The 21,474-nt window shown below is 44.6% G+C and overlaps 2 protein-coding genes across 3 annotated transcripts; both read left to right on the forward strand.

Moving 5' to 3' along the window:
• Positions 1-831: 831 nt before the first annotated feature.
• On the forward strand, positions 832-16,060 carry LOC125974836 (ubiquitin-conjugating enzyme E2 E2). Of its 2 annotated transcripts, none has more exons than XM_049729700.1 (6): positions 832-975; positions 2,439-2,625; positions 3,570-3,620; positions 13,365-13,497; positions 14,337-14,484; positions 14,604-16,060. In XM_049729700.1, exons 2-6 carry the CDS (start codon positions 2,447-2,449, stop codon positions 14,699-14,701), a joined length of 609 nt encoding a protein of 202 aa, XP_049585657.1. In that variant the 5' UTR covers positions 832-975; positions 2,439-2,446; the 3' UTR covers positions 14,702-16,060. The 2 variants fall into 2 exon arrangements, with proteins under 2 accessions (XP_049585657.1, XP_049585655.1); XM_049729698.2 differs by lacking the exon at positions 832-975 and adding an exon at positions 1,481-1,631.
• A 970-nt stretch (positions 16,061-17,030) lies between these two features.
• LOC125974841 (ubiquitin-conjugating enzyme E2 E1) lies at positions 17,031-20,846 on the forward strand. The gene is made up of 6 exons (XM_049729706.2): positions 17,031-17,173; positions 18,584-18,768; positions 19,033-19,083; positions 19,321-19,453; positions 20,065-20,212; positions 20,337-20,846. Exons 2-6 carry the CDS (start codon positions 18,614-18,616, stop codon positions 20,432-20,434), a joined length of 585 nt encoding a protein of 194 aa, XP_049585663.1. The 5' UTR covers positions 17,031-17,173; positions 18,584-18,613; the 3' UTR covers positions 20,435-20,846.
• Positions 20,847-21,474: the final 628 nt, after the last annotated feature.

The following is a 21,474-nucleotide window of genomic DNA, read 5'->3' on the forward strand; positions in this document are numbered from 1 at the left end:
GCCTGTCGCCACATATTATTCAGAGTGGCCTTGGCGCGTCAGACACCGGTGGCGATAAATCCATATTTTAAGTAGGACTCCAGAAATTTTCTTGCAATATTTAATATTTATATTAAGTCGTAACCTCTTCTTCCGTCTCCTCGTTTGGCTTTTTTCGCTTTCCGAAGAAGCCTTCCAAATTCTCTGTTTCTTGCTCATTTTTGCTAATTTCGCGGGCTCGACTGACGTGACATGTCACGTGACCGAGACAGGCGTCTTGACGTAACCCGACGGACGTAATTGGGAGAGAAACGCCATTTTGTTTTTATATTTTTCAAAATACATACTCATTTTTGCTAGCTTTGTGGGCTCGACTGGGGAAACATGACGTGACCGGGACGAGCGTCTTGACCTGAAATATTTGATCGTCGATAAAAAAAAAAAAGAAAAATTCCTGTGCGGCTTGGCGGCCCGGTACCAAGTGACCCACGGACCGGTACCGGTCCGCGGCCCGGTGGTTGGGGACCGCTGCCTTAATACAATTTTAATTTCGGACACTACAATTATCTGATAATTACTGGAACCACAAAACAAAAGCAGTGTAAGAATTCAACAGTAAATTGGGTAACTGGCCTGGGGATGACGACTCTTTTGTTCTCACAGTTTTAATTGATCCATTAGCGCGCACGCGCAGTGTAGCATCAGCGGTCGTGCGCGGTCCCGCGTGCACGCATTGTGTCGGGAGCGCGCAAGCGGGGGTGGTCCGGTCCGGAGACTTACCTCCTTTCCTCGCTTCTTCTTCGTCTTGTTCTTGATCTCAGTGCTGCTTGCTTGCGGTTCCTTTCTCGCTGCCTCCACCACGCGAGTTTGAAGAGCAAAAGGACGACCGGGAGCGAGTGGAAAGGGGGCCGTGTTCCTGTGGATCCCCGTCTCTTCGATATTTTGGGGGATTAAAAATCACGCCGAACCGCAGCGTTGACGGCCGAGCGCCAGCAGGTAAACACGATACAGTCGGAGCTTGTGTCCCGTGGAAAGTGTTTGTTTCTTCTTCGTTTTTGATCCAATTACCCCCGCGGAGGAGGAGAGAGGTGGAGGTGGATGTGCGGGAGACGAGCCTCCCTTTGTGCGGGAGCCAGGGTCACAATGTGGACGCTCGACGGTCCGTCGCCTCAGCCGGCCCCGCCGTCGACCGTCCTCCCGCGGTCGCCGTCGTCTGCCCGACAGAAACGCCTTCTTTTATGCGTCTTTTCGTCAAGTTTCCAACTCCGAGGCCTGCTCTCACCCCTTCTTCCCCCGTCTGTGTTTAAACCCCCCGGCGGCGATGTTGTAACGCACCCTACTTTTAGCCTTGCAGCTAGCTCCCCTGTGACGTTCAGGGACGGCTCGGTTTCTAGCCCCCGTTCGACCCCTATTGTGTCTTGTGCCCCCACAAAGGGGCGGCTTGGCGCTTGTGAGCGGCATAGGTGACTGTCGCCAACCTTTCCCGGCCTCAGTGCTTGTTTCTGTGGGCATCGTACCCCCCCTCTCCGACGTGCATCGCTACGGCTTTCGTTCCGTTTGAGTGCCGACGTCTACCACCGCCATGAAACGCCCCCCTCCAACAACCCGGGAAAGGCGAGCTTGTTGTCTGTCCACTTCGTCAACCACTCATCGTAAATATATCTAAATATACAAATACCACTGTGTTTTCACATGCCTTTGTAATTCATTTAACACGGGTTCTCGTTTAGCCATGTTTTTGTCGCCCGCTGAGGGGCTGCGTTTGGCGTTAATGACGCCATCACGGTCGCTTCGCTAATGTGTCACGAATGCTTTGTTGTTACGTTTTAGCTTACATCTTCCTGCTGCGGTAAAATAACCACGTACAACATTATCTTTAAAGAAAAGAAAAAAAAGGATGTGGTAGGAGCGTTGGTTACAAAGAAACCTTTTCTCGGGTTGCAAAGAATAACGGGGGTTTTCAAAGTTGCAAACTTTTCGTGGGAAATAAGAATCCGTGGGAATACATATTTGTTATATTCATGTAAAGTCTATTTGTATAGCACACTTCGTGTACATAGCAATTCAAAGTGCTTAACATTAAATATTAAAAGTATTGCAGAAAGAGGAACTAAATAATATACAAGCATTGCAGAAATGTTGTGAAATCACGTAAATTAACTTGATTAAAATAATTCAAATCAAACATCAGGCGAGAAAAATTAAAATTTTAACAGATGGGCAGTTTGAGCAAATCTCTGCTGCTTCCCTTTTGGGTCAGGTTCTGGGAACACACACCAGATGACCTGAGGGTCTTGGATCCTTCATAGGTACTCATACATCATGCATGTATTTTGGTGCAAGACCAATTAAGAGATATTTTGACCAAGCAAGATTTTAAAATCCAGTCTTTGCCTCACAGGAAGCCAATAATAATGTGAGGTCTTGCTTTTTTTTTTTTCTCCTCATCCTCACGCAAGGGCCCACGATGTCCAGTGAAGTGCAAAGACCGGACGACAGCCCCAGCACCAGCGGCGGCAGCTCGGACATCGAGCAGCGCGAGTCGTCGGTACCCACCGAGCAGGAGCGCGAGCAAGCGCAGCCCAAAAAGAAGGAAACAAAGATCTCTAGTAAAACCGCTGCTAAACTGTCGACGAGTGCCAAGAGGTAAGACCACCTCCCCCGGTGTGGAGGGTACACTGGGTTGTTTGTTAAAATGACGCCCTCGGGGTGTGAAACTGCGTAAAAAAACACTCTGGTCCCAAAGGCATTGTCATTTTAAACATGGCTGCTATTCAACGGGACTGTAAACCTCCTTTTGAAAGGAAACACACACACACATATCAATGGAGCTTCATTACCCTCAATGGAAACATATTTTGTTGTTCGATTGGCTTTAGAGTGAAGCTCCGTTTATCTCGGCGGATATGTTCCAGCTAGTGGGTCAAAATCCTGCTCCGGAAAACTTAAATAAACGCAGTTTTAAAAGTATTATTCATCTATTTACCAGACTGAGAAGCTGAAATGAGGTCCGCTAGGTTTAAAAGCTTCGAGCGGCCTTCAACGCCGAGACGTTAGACTGCAATTCGGTCGATAACTGCTTTCTTTTTGAATGACGCCCACATCACATTGTTGTCATCATTTGTCGTCGCTGGCATAAAACCAAAATGTCCTCGCTTTGTACGAAGTGATGAGGACTGTCTTAGTCGTTAATCTGACATCTGTTTTGAAAACCGCACATCGGCAGGATGGACATGTTTTGAATTTGAGGTTACGTCTTGACAATTAAATTGCATCATGACACAATATTTGACAAGGTAGCCTCGTTACGCGGTTTTCTTTTCAGTTTTTGACCTTCCTACTGAAATAAGAGTTTGTCTTTTAATAACCGGTCGGTGACGGTGTTGCTTTCAAGCACCGTCTGAAATCGCAGTTTCCCTATCACAAAACAACAAATTATTCCAGAACTTCAATCCTAATTTAACTCACGTGATTGAGTTGTCCAAAACCTAAAACATTTATTTCTTGAGCTTTTCTGAAGACTTTTTTTCTAGTACACCCTTGATGTAAACCACTAATGCTAACGCTAAAATGTTTATTTTTTTTCTTAGGATTCAGAAGGAACTGGCTGAAATTACATTAGACCCTCCTCCGAATTGCAGGTGAGACGCTCTTCTTATCTGCTCCCTGATTATTGCTTTGCTGATGTACACAATGCTGCTGTTTGTGTGTATGTGTGCCTTTTTCACACTTCTAGCTGCAGTGTCACCTTTTTAAAAGCCGTTTCCATTCTTGTATGATTTGCGCGCTGCAGTCAAACCTCATTGTGCGATGTTTTCGCTCTCTCTCTTCCTGTCTCGGGCCTTTTGAGGACGTGAGACGTTGCCGGCAAACCGTCATCCCCCTCGGGGGATGCCGTGCAGGACTCGGTTTTTCAGCTTCCGTGATGTTGTCATTGATGCCGCCCGTGTTGTTTGTAGTTGGAGGAGACGGTGGTGTCGTTGATGTTTTTTGTCTTGGCAGGCGTTTGTGGAGGAAAACGCAAAGATAATTATTTTACGGCAGATTAATCAAATGTGTACAAAAAGGCATGACATTAATTCTCTTAAAGACCCTAAAGTGTTTAGAAAAGACATATCCGTTAGGTTCTCATTGTCTTTGATTTAGGTGCATCAAAGACACACTCACAATTTTAGGAGACTGTTCTAGTTTGAGATGAAAGTAATTTTTTTTTTTTCCTGGCTTTTTATCTGCAGTGCCAATTAGCGATTGTCTGCCTCGTTTTTGACGTCAAACTGCTTTCATCAAAGACACCGCATGCCGTTTGTGTGGTTCTGCCATTTAACATACACGAGGTTGATTCAACACAATATTCTTTATTTTGTCGGTTGCAGTTTGAGATGTTTCGGCCTTGGATGTGGTCTACCAATTGTGCAAATGAGGCGCGAAATTAACACGGAGCTTAACTTCAGATCCATCAAAGACACCACAATGAATTTGATAAATCCAAAAAAAAAAAAAGGGAGGTTTGTTCATGCCAGACATTACGTAACTAAGTACGATAATACTTTGAGCCGGTTGTAGTCCGAGGTGTTTTCCGGCTTTGAAAGCAAACCAGTTTGCGTACGAAGTCATCCGACCGGCGACGGCCATGTTTACACCCGACGTCATTAGCGCTAAAAACAGAGCGAACCTTTTCTTCGCAGCTGCCAGGCTTGTGTGTTATGATACTCAAAGCTAAAATACATGTTGTTTTCCTCAAGTACTCTTAATCTAGTTTAGACCCCCCCCCCCTCCCTCCCATTTTGGAAATAAAACTAGGCTGGCTCTCATGAAGGATTTGGCTGGAGGAAGTCATTTGAAAGTAAAATAATCGCCAGAGGAGATTTTGTGGTCTTGGTGGGGGGGCACGAGTTGCCCGGGAAACAATTAAGCTTCGTCGAGATAATCCTTTTACAACGTGTGTGTGTATGTAAGTGTGTTTGGGGAGGGGCGGGGGGGGTACCTTCATCTAATAATTACTTTGCGGTGATATATACGGCAACAGCGGTGGCGATAGGGGAGAAGCGACATTTTCTCAAGCGCTCGTTTGGTATGCTGCTCGCTCGCCGCTTTTCCCCCGGACCGAGCTCGCTTGAAAGGTTATTCATTTGAGCGGCTGCGACAAATGGAGTCACAGGCTGTTGGCCTTCTTCAGGAGGCAGGAAGGAGAGCGGCGCTAAAGACATCCACTTGGGAGCGTTCCACAAACGGCCGGCCGGCCGGGCGGGTGGGTGGATGCTCATGGTCGGCGGCCAGTTGATTGATGTCGTATTCGCCGTCTCGTTACCAAATCGAGTTTCTCCTTGCATTATTTAATTAAGCGGCCGCGCTAATCCCATGGCGTCACACCGAAACTCCGATTGTTGCAAAAGTCACGACACTAGTTGAAGAAATTACTGGGATGTTGCAAGATGAAGTTGCGATCTATTAATAGTCGAAACGATTCAGTAATTTGTTATTCCGTCTTTGCAGCAGGTGTCTCGGCCCCGGCGTATGGCGAGGCTGATTGTCATTATTAAAGCTGATGTTCTTTAAACAGCGACAGGAGGAAACCTGGATAAGGATTTGATACGGTCATTATTCTCCACTCTCGCACCCACTGATGCAAATGAAGCTGCATTTCTACCCCGCACCTGCGTCGCTGTCGTTTTAGACTTAATTAAACATCCCGACGCAAAGAGGAGTTGTCGTCCGGCGGGCCACCACGTAGCCTCCGTTGTATTTATCGCTCGTGCGATTCCAGTGAAGCAGATCAAGTTCAAAGCGGCAGAAGCCACTTAAACTGTAGTAGGCGTTAAAATGCTAAAACTTTCGTAATTACTGGTATCGGGCTAATCCGGCTCTAATGAATACCCGTCCCTCCCGAGAGAGGTACTCGCTTTTGATTCATGCAGCCAGAGAGCGCTATTAATGTTTATTCTTCTCCTTACATGCTCTGATCTGTTTTTAAATATTATTTGGGGTGAATGGAACCAGAGGCTGTTTCACACGGAGATCCTGCAAATTGCCAGACGCAGACAGATAATTCGATGACACGGGCGTCTGGCAACAATTGCTGTCGACAACACCGAGGGAGAAAAATGAATTAAGCGCGGCGTGTTAAAGTTCACACTTGGGTTCGGCATTCCCGCGCTCACAGGGAGAAGATTTGCACTCTGTTGTTATTTCGCTCTCATTTTGCAGTTTGACATGCGTATGAATACACAAAAACAGTTTTAGATTCTAGTCAGGATGAGTTCAGTAATCTCCCACATCTGCTGTCCCGTCACCTCATTTGTTATCTCCTCACTTGTCACGTCTCCTCCTCCGTCTCCTGCTGCTTCGCTTATCAGAAGGGCGATTTAAGTCGTTAAGTTTTCCTCCTCCATCACGTCAAAGACACAGCCCAAGCTCTCCGCGGAGACGCTGGTGTAACGTTAGTCGAGGTATTTCATTCACTTTGCATGCTGATATTAGTCTTGAAGTGTTCGTAATATGATTTTTCAATTGGCCTAAAATACTCTTTAGGAGGGGGAAAAAAAATCCTTGAAACATCGCTGAAGGTTTTTATGCCCCAGAGGAAATGGTTGGTTAAAAAAAAAAAAAATGGCGTGCCAGGAAAATAAACGGTTAGATTTTTCTTACAGAGCACTTTAAAGAAGACAAAATAGAAAAGCGACTGTGGTAAATATATTAATACATTTTTGACTGTTATTCAACATAACATCTTCACGACCAAGACGGAGTTTCACTTCGGGCCGCTGCCCTCGTTCCTCGCCGTCAGTCCCGTTGTTATGAATATTTCAAGACGAGAAGCGATCGGACTTGCCGCAAGCTGGTGACCTGAGGCTAACTGCTATTCTCATCCGCGATTTTCTTATTTTCATTCTCGCTGACCCAAGCAGGTGTATGAAGACCATGTCGTCTTGTTGGCTGGCCGCGTTAGGATCCGGCGAAGGCAGCGGGCAGACCAACTGAAAGTTTTTAAGGACTCCTTAAAGCTGTTAGCATAATGGGAAGAGATGCTAATGCTAATACGGCTCCACTTTGTAACTTTCTACCTTTCTTGCATATGATATCATCTCTCTTATGAGGAGGGGCTTGTTGTGAGCGACATAACCAGCAGGAGGCATTATCAATATTCATGACAGGGACGAAGGGGGGTGTGAGTTTCAGGAAAAGCTCTCGGGCGCTATTCAACCGTGTTCGACGACCCGTGCGGATCAACTGCGGTGATTGTTAGCTGAAAGATGTGAAAACACAAGCCGAAGCTGTTTGGTTTTGACCTCGGGTGATCGATTGGCGTTCCGTAGTCGTCCTCATGAATATTGATGAATCATATCCACCCTTCAGTCTATGTGACCCCCCTTACCATGTGACATTGACCTTTTTAGTGTGCTTACCCTTTGACTGCACAATAAGAACCTTAAAAGACGCACGCCTCGAAATCACAAGTGCTCTTCCCGTCAAGGTGACGCGCTATGGAGGTTGGGGGAAGGTAGCTGAAGTGTGCGGGTGTGACATATACAAAGTCAAACGCTTTCACACAGAGGTCCTTGCAAACTGCTGAGTTGAAACCATCTGCGTTTCGTTGCCTCGCACATGTGACAGTTGGGAAAAAAAAATCCGAATTAACAACAGAAGATCTGGGAATAGGCGGCTTTTGCAGTTTAACAAAGACCCAGCAAAAGGGGCGTTGAATGTTTTTGTCAATGGCGGCTATTTTAGAGCCTTTTGACACAATGTTGTGGAAGCACCAAAAGAAAAATTCCGACTTTTTTTTCCTGTTCTTAAGTAATCAGCGGCAGAACATAAATTGATTTTCAGCAGAAACTCCGGTATCGGACCAAAAAGTGGAAAAAATAAGTTTGTTGTGAGAAGAAACATGTCAAGCAGAACAGTGACTAAGCACTTATTTCAAGATACTGCTAAAAAACATGGACGCTCGCATTGGATGTTAGTAGACCGTGAAGACGTCTTTCAATGGGACATGCATAAAAATGAGGTGTTAATAATACAGACTTCTAGCCCAGAATGACCAAGAACAAAAAATGGAAACAAGAGATGTCAAAAGTGCCTATTTGACAAAACTGTTGTTGTGTAAACATGCCTCAACACAGGCGTTAAGGCTCTGTTACTAGGCAGACTATTGGCGGGAAGACTCCATACTCCCCCTTGCCCGTCAGTGCCAGCGACCCAGAAAAAAATCCTGGCCTAAAGCGAAGCTAAACATATGGTCAACACAGAATTTTAAAGTGTCACACAGAGAGGCCGTGGTAATTTTCAACAGCAATCCAGGAAAATCCTTTTCTATTTGCGTGGAAAAGAAAACATTAGCTCGTGCCGAAAGAAGGCACCGCTTCCCTCCCTCCAGCCTGAGTTTAATTCATCCCGAATGTTTTCCGCTCGCGTCTGATTCATGTGTGTCATTGAATCTTCAGCAGTCTCGTTGCGGAGGTGCTTTAGCGGTAAACATTTGTCGCGGGCTGTAATAGATGGCCTCGCTCGGAGCGTGAAACACGCCAGCGCTTTGGACATTTTGCCATTACGCCCGCCGCACACTCCTCACGGCAGGTCGTTGACAAAAGTCATTTTCTGGCAGGTGAATAAACACGATAAGTTACATCAGGGCGACCTGATGCGCCGTCGCTCTTTTGTCTGCCGTCTCGTCGCACAATGGGAGAATAAATTAGACCGGAATGACGCCTTTGGAATGGCTCTTTAAAGACTTTTCCTCGCATTTATCTGTGTGAAAAGTCATTAGCATCAAGCATGCAAATAAAACAGGACTTATTGTGCCCCTGAAAAAACAACAACTCTATTTTACTAATAAATCTTAAGTCCAAATAGAAGACAATGACTTAATTAAAGTTAAAGTTGCCTAATTTCCAAGATCAATTTAATAATTGGTCTGTTGATTTTATTGTAAATAATAAACTTAAATATTATTTTTATTATTTTTTATTATTATTAACCAATTTAATAATTGCTCTGTTGATTTTATTGTAAATAATAAATTTAAATATAATTTGTATTTTTATTATTCTTAACCAGATTACTGAATCCGCTGTGAAACCTGTTCTGATTTTTTTTTTTTTTATGTACTTGTTCACATTTTAAAACCAATCACGACTTCTAATGTGATATGAGTGACAATCACGTTGAGCTAAAAGGTCGGGTCTAATCATAGTCTTTAGTGTTTCTTTTTATGACAGTCTACCGTCAAACTTTGCGTTGGACATACACAGTTATCGGATAAAGTATATCCTCGCGTGATATATAACCTGTCATTAAAATATAAGTGCGCGATATAGTCTGTCATTACAAGCGAGCGACGCCACTAAAAGTGTTATCAACACTCGCAGCGTCGTCTTGTAAAACGCAACGGCGGCCTCACCTGCGGCGACCTTGTCTCCTTCCGAGGCGTCGCCTTTGAAATAGAGCGGCGTTAAAAAAAAAACGGTTTCTTTTTGCCAAGCTGATGGTTTTTCCCGCCAAAGTTCCTGAGAAGTAGCCAAGCAGGCAGCGATGATCATTTCCATATATATGGAGTGACCTTTTCTTTCCCGGGATTCACCGCAGCCACCCTCTTCGCCGGTTTAATGGCGAGCGCCCGCTCATTTCCTCGGCACAAATGTCAAAAGATAAACCGGCGACTGCGGCTAATCTGCGTTCACATCTAACGGTTACGGCCGCAACGAGACCATTCGCGGCCATCGTCATCTCCATTAATATCGTATTCTGTAGGTCTCCACGGTACAAATAAAGCTTTTTCCAGCATATTTACTCAGAGGTTGCGTAATGACGAGTTTAAATTTTCATTTCCCATCAATGGCTGTGTGATCAATTGTTCAATTAGGGCAATTATCGTGGCAGTTTGGCTTGGCCTTAAAAATTTAATCTAGGCTCTTACCCCTCTATGATTTCATGTCAATTTCCCTTTAAATTTAAATGTCATGTCGTAATCGTAGTACAAATTACAGCTCCTAATATTGCAAATCTGTCACGTGACATTTTGCTTCACGATACCACCAGTTAGAACAATTATTCAATGTAAAATCAGTTTTTATTTCATCATAGCCTTTTTTTGGAGGAGCAATTATTGTATGTGATTGTGTGCGAGCAGAGCTTTTGGAGTACAGCCACGCACAAATAACGCCATTATCTGCATTATTTACTCTTCCGGCTCGTTTCTCCCCCCCACTATGATCGCGCCGTCTCCTAATGGCGACGCCACTCGCTTCACATCTCCTTTTTCACGAGTTGACGCTAACAGGAGAAGAGCTTTGATGAAGCAATCTTCTTAGTCGCTGACCGTGAAAGAGCCCCGTCGCCAATTAGCGTGCGGCGAGGTGGGGCAGAGGTGACGCAACTGACGCCATTTTTTTTTTTTATAAAGCGTTTAGTGCCAAAATGGCGGCTGACGTTACTGACCGAATACACAAACGTTTTGCTCCCCCGCTGCTTGTTAGTATTGTCGATTTGCGTTTCGTTTTAGCTGCTTCTATAAAGAGTTTTTATTGTTATATATAAATTTAACATTTATTACACGAATATATGCTCGTGCCTCACTTGTTATTTTGGCGGTGTAATGAAGTCTTAACCAAGCAGTCGCCCCCTAGTGTTTGGCTGACTACTAGTTGAGAAAGTGCTTGCGCCCCCTGGTGTTTGGCTGACTGCTTGAATATACATGCAGCGGAGCATTTTTAAATGTAAAAACCTCTGATGATCACGTTAGTCAGTTCTTCAATCTTGTCACTTACCTGCATTTTATCTGTATTACTCAACTGCTTTCACTATTTATTGATGGCATCGTTTTTTTTCCTCCGTACAATCTGTCTTATTATTCTCGCTGTCGTTCCCGGCTGCATCTCTGTTGATGCCTCCTCTGTACTCCTTTATCGTTCATAAAGCGAGAGTGTTTTTATGAGCCTCCTTCTTTTTTTTTTCCCAGCGAGCTACAACAAAGATTCCGGCGAAATAAGCATTTTTTTTTTCCTCCCTCGGCATCTGGGCCGTCGTCTGACGCGGCGCAAACGCCGGCCTCTGGCTAGAGCTGAATAATGCTCGACGTCGATCATTACCCTGCGCAGGCATCAGCACATCGTGACTCGCTCTCACACATACATGCTCTCACACAGTTATCAGGAAAGAGTGAGTAAACACCTCATGACCGTCCACCAAAAAAGCAGGCTAGCCGAACAATACAACGTCATAGTTGCTCTACTTTGATGTGGTTCTCCAGATAATTCCTGGAAAAGCTCTGGGCCGCATAATTCTAAACATTTGCTTTGCTTTTTCTGATGTCACACATGTAGAGTGAGCAGGGCGTGACACGATCTTCATTTAGTGCCAAAATAAAAGCCATGTAGTTGATCTAAAACACTTGTGGTAATACCACAAATGGAGGAGGATCCAAAGCGCCTAATTTCCCATCTACTTTTTATTGAATGTCCATCAATTACCCGTCGATTAATCGATTAAAATCTTATTTTGCACCCAAGCGATTATAAACTGTCCATAAAATAGATGGACAGATATCATTCACGTATTACAAAACCATTTTCCCCAGTTGCGGTTTATTTACCAATTATTGTTCTTTATTTGCTATTGTTTAGTGATTTAAAAAAATAATAATAATTAGGCCGTATCACACAAAAATCGCCATTTGCGATAACATCAATTTTATAATTACCACAAAATGGATGCAAATTCCCGGTAGTCTTTCTCGGTGGTCCGAGGTGGTAAGAGGCGGACCCCGTGTGTCAGAGCGCCTTTCCCGCCCGAGCGTAATGGCGGTAGACGGGGCCTGGGCGAGAATCCCGCCTGCTAACGCATCCCAGACCCTTGAAACAAATGACCCAAATAGTCAGTGAATCAAGGCATTTGGCTGACGGCAGCAGCGCAGATGCAGAGCTGCTTGCTCAGAAGCTTCTCACAGGCGTCCGCCGAGGGAGAACGCCAGCTGCACCCTGGGAAAGATTTACACCCACAGGACACTTCATTAGGAACGCCTGCGACCAGACCGAGGATACAAATCACAAGATGAGCCCATACAAAGATAATCTTGTTGTTAAATCGCTCACCGCTCTGTGTGAAGTAGCCAATGATTTCTTTTTTTTTTTTTTTTCAGCTAGTGTTGTTTGCCGCGTAATAGCTATCACGTGCGATTTGTCTCGGGGGATAACAACAGCTCGCATTGAAACGGCAGACGTGTGAGTGCCCTCTAGCTTGAAGATCAATAGCGCCTCATGACAAACACACCGCCGCTTTCATTCCCACTCCAAACACACACTCTGGCCTTCGCTCCGAGTCAACTTTGGAGGCGAGGGAAATCGCCGCCACTTTTGCTCGCTCCTACCAGCCATCATGCTAACGATGTTTTGCTGTCAATCAGTAGTTCATTAACGACATCATTAATCTGTCAAAACTCCTTCGGTAAAAACGCCGTGGAAAATTGTGTCGTTTTGCACTTCACACACTTTTTGTTTTCACACCAAGGTCAAAAGCGTGACGCCCGACACTGTAACGCGATCGCCTCTTCTCTTATTTGTTCTATCGTCTCCCTCCGGAGGAAAAGGAAAATCCCAACGTTTGCTTTTGTGCCGAACAAAAAGCCCAATCCCGGGGCCGGGCGGACGTTTTTTCACGGCGGCTGGTAATGAGCTAATTAAGAAAGGCTTAGTCAGCGGGGGCCTCCTTGAAGAGAGGTGGCAAAGTAGATTAGGCCTTGACACCGGAAAAGGACGCCAGCCATTCCTATTTGCGGAGAATGATCTTATTGTGGGGGGGGGGATCTGCTTTCAGGAAGTCTCTGTTGGTTTTTGGCCAAATATAAAAAGACGAGCGGCGATATCACAGCCTGGAGGGAAAGCCGACGCGGGGCACACACACACACACACACACGCAGAGTTTGTGCAACAGCAGGGGAAGGCTTGGCATCAAACACCCTTGCCGGTAATTACATGAAATCGCGGGGATTGTTCATTGTTCCCCGGCTTTGTAATGTGGACATTGTCCTGGTGTCTCGCTGGCGGCGTTCCAGCTCAGGGTCTTATCACAAACAGCAGCGGGGAGGGGAGGGGTGGAGTAAAGGATGGGTCTCGATATGGAAATCGTATTGACTAGCGCCGACGTGACTGTCGGCTTTCGGGCGGCATCTGGTCAACGTGGAACCTGCTTTCGGATTCAAAGTCATTTCCCGTGGCGTGAACTTTATCGGGGGGGTGTTTGTCCAGCGCCTGATCACTTTGCGAAAATTAAATATGTTGCTTGAAGGTGATATTTACTCTAAAAGTGACGACATTTCACTTCGAGAAAAAACTAAATGTCCCAAAACTTTATTTATCTGCATTCCGTTATTTGTTTTTGTTTCCATGCGGCAGTGCCGGCCCCAAAGGAGACAACATCTACGAGTGGAGGTCCACCATCTTGGGACCGCCGGGCTCCGTGTACGAAGGAGGCGTCTTCTTCCTGGACATCGCCTTCACGCCAGACTACCCCTTCAAACCCCCTAAGGTCGGTCCACTCACTCCATTCTTGCTTCAAATCGGATCCCGAGTTTTAAATCGTATCGTTTCAATCGAAGGATTTCAGGGGGCTCGCACCTGACACACGCTAGCGGGATATTTTACCGCAGTGCACCCCGTCACCCTGCTTGCCTTTCCGTCTTTGTGCTGCGCTGTCAAGCCAGACTCCGCCCACATTTCCCCTCTCCAGAGGGGCTCGGGTGTTTCTGCCCACGCCCCTCCCTCCCTCCCTCCTTCTTTCCATGCTGTGATGGTGAGCCAAAGCCCACTTTCTCACACGTCAGCCACTTCTGCAGCTGCTCAACGCTCCCTCGGTGCCGCCGCTTCTCCAATACACTCCAACACACGTCACTTTCATTTCCATTGTGCAAGGCGGGAGTCGTCACATGACCACCACGCGTGTGCCGCTTGCTGTTGTGTTTGTTTCTCAAATCGACCTTATGAGCCTCACACTGTGTTCGAACGGGCTCGAGGAAGGTGGAAGATTATTTATAACGTTCAATCTTGTGGGAGTTTGGAGAATGCCAAGGCCTATTAGAGAAGTTCCTCTATGTGTGTGGGAAGGGAAGGGGGGGGGGGGCTCGGGTGCAAGGTCAGAAGGACCAGATGTTAGCAGTGGAAGAACTGAGGCAAAACATTGGACTCTGTGTTCGATCTAAACGGATGTCCAGACTCCTTTGGGATATTTTGGAAAGCGAGGGGGGGAGTTAAATGACTTCCACCACCTCATTTACACTTTGGTGACAAATGTCCCGTGTCATCCATGGCGTGTGCCTTTCACACGGAACCCAGCAAAAGTGAATCTCGAAACGATTGGTGCGTTTCCAGGTGACGTTCCGCACTCGGATCTACCACTGCAACATCAACAGTCAGGGCGTGATCTGTCTGGACATCTTGAAGGACAATTGGAGCCCCGCCCTCACCATCTCCAAGGTTCTGCTGTCCATCTGCTCCCTGCTCACAGACTGCAACCCAGGTAAGGCATTGAGACGAAAAACGATTGGGTCATTTCACGCCGAATGCTGCTTTTTCTCCCGGGCCACATGTTGCCACCGATTACACGTCGTTGCATTTTTTTTTTTTTTTTTTCTTCAGCCGACCCCCTGGTGGGAAGCATCGCCACACAGTACCTGACCAACAGAACCGAGCATGACAGGATAGCCAAGCAGTGGACCAAGAGATATGCCACATAGACACACGCACGCAGACACACATTTGAGCCTCGCTCTCCCCCCCTCCTTCTTCCTCTTCTTCCTCGTCACTCTGCCACTCTACCTCTTTTCCCCCCCCATGTTCCGTCAAAGCACACTTACTAAGTGCATCGCTGTACCCGGGCCCTCCTCTTCTTCCTCCTCTTCCTCCACCCCAAAATTTTATGGGTTTAAAAAATGTAAAAACACACACAAAAATCCTTTTTTTTTTTTGTTCCTTGTTGACTTGAAAGCTTCTTTTTTATACAAAGATTAGTCGATTGGGGGATTTTTATTTTCCAATATGTGATTGTTGGGAGTATTGGAAATTTAAGACAAACTCACGCACAGCGTTATAAGCAGGGGTGCACACGAGGGAAAATGTTACGTTCATAAGTGTTTCCAGTTGCTGCGCGGTTGTGTACCTCGTGTTTTGCTCTTTTTTTTTTTTTATGTGGGAAGGAGCAGTAGCATTGTGTTGTTTGTAAACAACTTTTCTGAATCTTTTCATTTGAACTGCAAGTGCAAATATTTTGGGGACTAGTTTGAAGTTCTCCTTCTTTACTATTGTTGACGCTTACACTGTTTTAAAGTAAGCACACAAACCTTACAACTAAAAAAAAAAAAATAAAAAATATGGCTATAGCAATCACACTGACTACAAAAATGGCGTGGTTCAACTTTATGGATTAACGAGGTCGCCCGCGGCAGCTAGCTATCTTAACCAACCAGTGTTAGCAAACCTAGCTTCACAATGGCAGCGGTACGAACGGACGTCAAAAATGAAATGAATTCATATTTAAATACAGTGATCAATTAATTCTGCGGCCACCGCACATTATTTCGCAACTTTTACGTTCATTCAGTGAAGTCAGCGGGTGGGTAGAAAATTTTGGGGCACCAATTGAGGATCAAACCAAAATGATGTGCACCCCTGATTATAGGCGTCACACTCATTGCCCTCCAACACACACACACACACAAATATGTCATTCTCATTTTCTATTTGGCATTTGGAAGACAATGTGCGCTTTTTACTTTCTCCTCTTTATTTTGTTGTTTGTTGTATTTGTCTCAACATGCATGGAACAGGAGCCGACATGCTTTTTACCTTTTTCCGCTTTTTCTTTGTACTGTATGTATTTTTTCAAAGGCTTTTTTTGCAGGCAGACCACATGATAGAAAAAAAAATGGTGTACGCATGTGAGATTGTGTGTGAGTGTGTGTGTGGAGGTCTGCCTGTGAAAAGAGGGCAGGACTTGTATATTGGACTGGCTACCCGCGCCGCTGCTGTTGTGCACTTGTATTACTGAAAACACCCAATAAAAAACACACTGTGGTTGGCTTGTGAGAAAATAACAACTGTGCTCTCGCTCTTTTTGCTTTTCCTTTTTTTTCCTCCCCCTCTCATTTTCTCGTTTCAATATATCTCTAAGTGCAGGAAAAGCGAGCGTGTCATCTTTTGACAGGTAAGATTTGTTTTTTGTCGTTTGTGTTTAGGAAGAAAATCAAAATGACAATGCTCTCGGCTTTATCGTGGGTTTGTTTTTTAATCATCTGGAGCAAATCAACACGATGAATAGACCGCCAAATTCTGGTGCTGAAAGAAACGGCAAGGCCTTTTGTTCTTGCGATGCAAGTCAGTGCCGTTGACGGCCACCAGAGGTCATCAAAGAGCATATAACTTCTCATCCGAAACAAAATTCTCCTGTTAAATTCAACGTGTGTTTGCGTGTGTGTGCACGTTGAGTCAACAACTCAGTCCAGTTTGCAATGTTGTCATGCTCCATTTAACTACTCAAACATCACATCGCAACACACGAACAGTAACCAAAGCCACTTTATTTACGTTGCATTCATGTTTTCCTGCTACACATGATACACCTGCAAATCATTTTAATGAAGTTGAAATTGCATCGTTGATAAATAAAAAGTAGCAACTGTGAACATTCAATAAAAAGGAGATGTTCTATATAAAAGGAAAAAAAAGTAGTTTTCTATTTTTGGAGAGGGAAAATATGCCAGGTTGGAAAAAAAAAATGTGAACCTAACTGCAATTCCAATTATAGTTACCAGATTGACGAGGAAAATCACAGCAAGTGTTTTGACGCCATGACGTCATTGTCAGTCCAGCACTTCTTGATCTTGGTGTTTATTTTTTAAAAAAAAACACATTTGCTGTTTCATTGAAAACCAATCGGATGCTGCAACTATTCACCAAAGGAATTCCTCGTGACTCCACTTTCAGTTTTTTGTGCATGCGCGTCTCCGTGTCTGTGCACGCGCACGTATGTGAAGGCGTCGAGAAGGACGTTGACGTTGCGGTTTGCGGCGTTTCCCCATCTCCACCTCACCTCCACCACCAGGCACCGGCGCAGTCCAGCCCACTGCGGCCGAGGAGAGCTACTTCCGTTCCGCAGAGGGCGACGAGGCAGGAGCCAGCGAGCCGGCGGAGGTCCAGACACAAAAGACTGGGTGAGTGCAGATCCGGGTGATCGAGGCGGGCATGGCGAAGCAGCTAACACAACATTTGTCTTCTGGCTTTCAAAGCTTTTTGGACTACTACGACTCCATTGTTATTGACCGATTGTTATGACCGCCGAGCAGTGTTAGGAAAAAAGCCGAGACAAAACATAATAGACGGTAGCGGAAAAGCGGCTACGGCTATGTTCTGGCCCCCCATCTTTGCCCATATTGCTTTACAATATCATTTAGTTTGCCTCGAAAGGTTTTTGCTTTTAAACGCCATCACTCGTTGTTTTTGAAGACATTAAACGCGTTCAACACGCACGTTAGGTCCCAGTTTAAAGGTCCGTCGCAGCCACGCCGTTCCAGGAAGTAGTCATGGCCTTCGTTGGGCCTGATGAATAGCCGTTGCCCATCAGTTGTTTTTAGCCCAAATTGTGTTTTTTTCATTCTGACATTTATCCTACACATGACACCTTTGGGTTTCGATTTAATAACAACTAGCGGCGTCTAAACACAAAATGAAATTGAGCGAGATGACATGGAAGCACTGTTAGCTCGTAGGCTAACGGAGATGCTAACGTTGAAAAGTCAATCATCGATTAAACTATCACAAACAGTCGATAACATTTGCAATTTAATAAACAACCGAGAATAACAAGGCCACTCATTCGATTAGTTCCCGATCGAGCTAGAGGTATGAGTGATGTCATTTGGTTTAAAGAGCCGCATGGTAACACAGCACCCTAAAAAAAAAAAAAAATAACAGACACTTTGCTGTTCCATGAAGATCGACTACATTACAATGTTTTTTTTTTAACTTGTTTTTCTTTTCTCTATCACCATTATGTCGCGTGCATGTTAAAAACAACAACAGAAATGATGACCCAAGAAATCAATTGAATCAAGAAGTTGTCAACAAACACTGAATTTGAAATCCGCTTTAAAATTACAACCCCCAAATCAATTGAGGATCGATCTGTAATCTTTGTTCTGGAAAGATACATAAAGCTCAAATTGCAATTACCCGATATTACGAGCAAAGAAATCCGTGGAGAACTGTTCTTCTAAGCAAGTGTGACACTTTCCGATATGGTGAGCACTCCCAACGCTACAATAAAAGAAATGGAATTCCCACAGTAATTATGACCAAGGGAATGTCAACAAAAAAAAAAATCAATTGAGGGCTGTTCATCTGATCATTATACAGATTTTCTTTTCAATCTGGTGAGTATTCCTAATTCAACAACAAATGACATTTTTATTTCATCCGTCATTATGCCTCCAAAAAGTCAAATCAGTTTCTGAAGCAAGTCAGATATTTTCTTTTCAATTTATTAAGCATTCTGGACAAAAAAAGCAACTAACAGAAATTATCATGAAAAAAAATTAGTGTGCTTTTTTTGGTTGTGTTGCCAGGGTCCGGGTTCTTCTCCAATCCAAACCGGAATGTCGGATGAGGATTCTCGTGCCAGCACCAGCTCTTCGTCGTCCCCGCCGTCGTCCAGCCAGAGTAGACAGAAGGACACGTCTTGCAAGAAGAAGCGCGAGAGCAAAGCCAGCATGAGCAAGACCTCCAAGCTGCTTTCCACCAGCGCCAAGAGGTCCCACCCCATCTTTGCAATTATTTCATGTCAATATGTTGATTTTTTTTTTAAAGTCCTTGTCAATCAGATAAACTAGTCCTGGCAAGATGGCTGCTACCTCATCTTTGAGCTTTCATCTCACTCCACACTACTTCGTTTGAGCTGCAAAATATATCTGCTTAAAAAACCCTAGCACGGATTTTTTTTTTTTAAGGTCTTGCTCTGTCAAATGCCGCTGTCAGGTTGTACCTCCAACACCCTCAAGAACTTTTTGTTTTTCAGGATTCAGAAAGAGCTGGCTGACATCACACTGGACCCACCACCAAACTGCAGGTCAGTCACACTTTGATCTCTTTAATGTCTTTAAGCATGCCAATTGTTTTCACTCCAAAAACCTCAAGTATTTAAATGAATATGGAATCCGACATCATTATTAAAAAGTCAAGTATGGTTGCAACGTTTCTGCTGCAACATCTGTTGATGTTTTCACTTGAGTGATGATCAGGATGTGGTTTCATGTCACACTCACGCTTGTGTGTGTGGTTTTTTTTTTTGCGTGTGTACGCACAGTGCCGGCCCCAAAGGAGACAACATCTATGAGTGGAGGTCCACCATCTTGGGACCACCAGGCTCCGTGTACGAGGGTGGCGTCTTCTTCCTGGACATCGCCTTTACGCCCGACTACCCCTTCAAACCGCCCAAGGTACGGTATCTGAAGTGAAGGCTTGTTTCAAGAAGCAAAGCGTACTTGCTTCAAGATGTTTGTCACTGAGATTTACTGAAAGACTGGCACTTACAAAATAATTATACATTGCATTTTTATATAGCAAAATGGTGACCACATGCAATATTGGTGAGTGACGTACTTTCGTATTGAAACAAGCCAAGAACATCCGGCTGGCTTTACGTGTCTGACTGATCAAAAGCCATATTTAAGGGTTCCAAGGAGAATCAAAGTAAAAATTTCTGACATTTTTGTTGGCTTATGTGCTATGATAGTTTTCGCGCTTATAAAAGTGGCCACTAGGGGGCGTCCAAGTACCGTGTCAAAGTGCAGCGTGGTGACTGGGCTGCTCAAAATCAACAAACAGCAGCACTGACTATCATACTAGTTTATTTCTTTGCGTTTTTAATATGTTTAGAATCTACACGGACGTAAATATAAAGATGACACATCAGTTTTTTATTGATATTGTTAAGGTAAGTTAGAAATGGCTATGACAATTATGGGATCAGGTTAACAATTTTACAAGGCTATTAAAAGTAATTTTTTTTTAACCTTGTATTTGTTTTTGCTTATGTATGTTTCTATAGGTGACGTTCCGCACTCGGATCTACCACTGCAACATCAACAGTCAGGGCGTGATCTGTCTGGACATCTTGAAGGACAATTGGAGCCCCGCCCTCACCATCTCCAAGGTGCTGCTGTCCATCTGCTCCCTGCTCACAGACTGCAACCCAGGTAACACACGCTGAGCGTTTAATATTAATATTAGGATGCGACCCAGTTCAAACTAGTCGGTTTAATGACATGAGATTCGGTAAGCAAAGCAAAAAAAGTCTAACGAAGTCAACTTTCCCTGCAGCCGACCCTCTGGTGGGAAGCATCGCCACCCAGTACACGACTAACAGAGCCGAACATGACCGAACAGCCAAACAGTGGACCAAGCGATACGCCACATAAACCTGCGGGGGGCGACAGTGGGCTGAGGAGAGGAGGAGGTGGAAGGAGTTGTGGGGGGGGGGGCTCTTGGTGGTCTGTGTTGGGGTGGGGGGGTGGTTTTTATCTCAGATTTTTAGTACTTTATTGTCTGGTATATTTTTTGCTTCCTGATTAAGTTATCTGCGCAAATATGGAAATAAAAGAACACAACAGAAAGGAAGTGGTTGTTTTTTTCACTCAGCAGCTGAGCGATCCTTGGGCATTGAATCGTGAGAATCCGAGTAGGTGTAACTTGAAGAGGAAGATGTGGCAATTGTCTTCACAGTTTCTGCCTTGAGCACCTTAGTTTTAATTCATGTCTACACGAAACAATAAACGCGTGTGAGTAGACCCGGAACAATGTTTAACCACAATAAAGTTGCATTCCCTTTTTCCTTGAGTTATTATGCAATGTCAAACCAGGAATCGTGTTCAGAGTATTTTTTATTTGACTAGTTGTTTATGGCAGTAACTGCCAACATTGCAGGTCGATCGTAAAATCAAAGTCCTGTGGCCCATATTTCAGTTTGGGAATTTGGATCTGAGCATATTTGGTTTGCTTTTTATTTTTTGGAGTGAGTGAGCACAAAAAAATCATTTAAAAAATCCTCTCACGGCATCACAGCTTTGATAACATAATTATATTTGGAGCAAAGTTTTCCTGTAGGGAGTATAGATATCATACTGGTACTCTCAAAGCAAAAATTAGGTCATGGTTTTGAAAATGGATCTTGGAACTTAAGGAACACATGGTTTTTTTTTTTTTGCATGTGCATGTCCCAGTGTTGGTGTCACGTGCAAACGCTGCATGTTTCTCAGCTGTTGTGCGTACGCAGTGTTCCCTGCGCCTGCAGGAAACGCTCACTGCATGGAAACCTCCGTGGGGGGAAAAAAAAGCCTCACTGTTCTTGGCTGCCACTGTTGGGTTTAAATATAGTTTTGTGTGAATGTGTGTGGGTGCACCCGCCGTTTTTTTTTTACATGCAAAACATTAAATAAGGACACATATCAGACCTGGAACA

The sequence above is a fragment of the Syngnathus scovelli genome, chromosome 9 (genome assembly GCF_024217435.2).
Source record: "Syngnathus scovelli strain Florida chromosome 9, RoL_Ssco_1.2, whole genome shotgun sequence".
Lineage (NCBI taxonomy): Eukaryota > Metazoa > Chordata > Actinopteri > Syngnathiformes > Syngnathidae > Syngnathus > Syngnathus scovelli.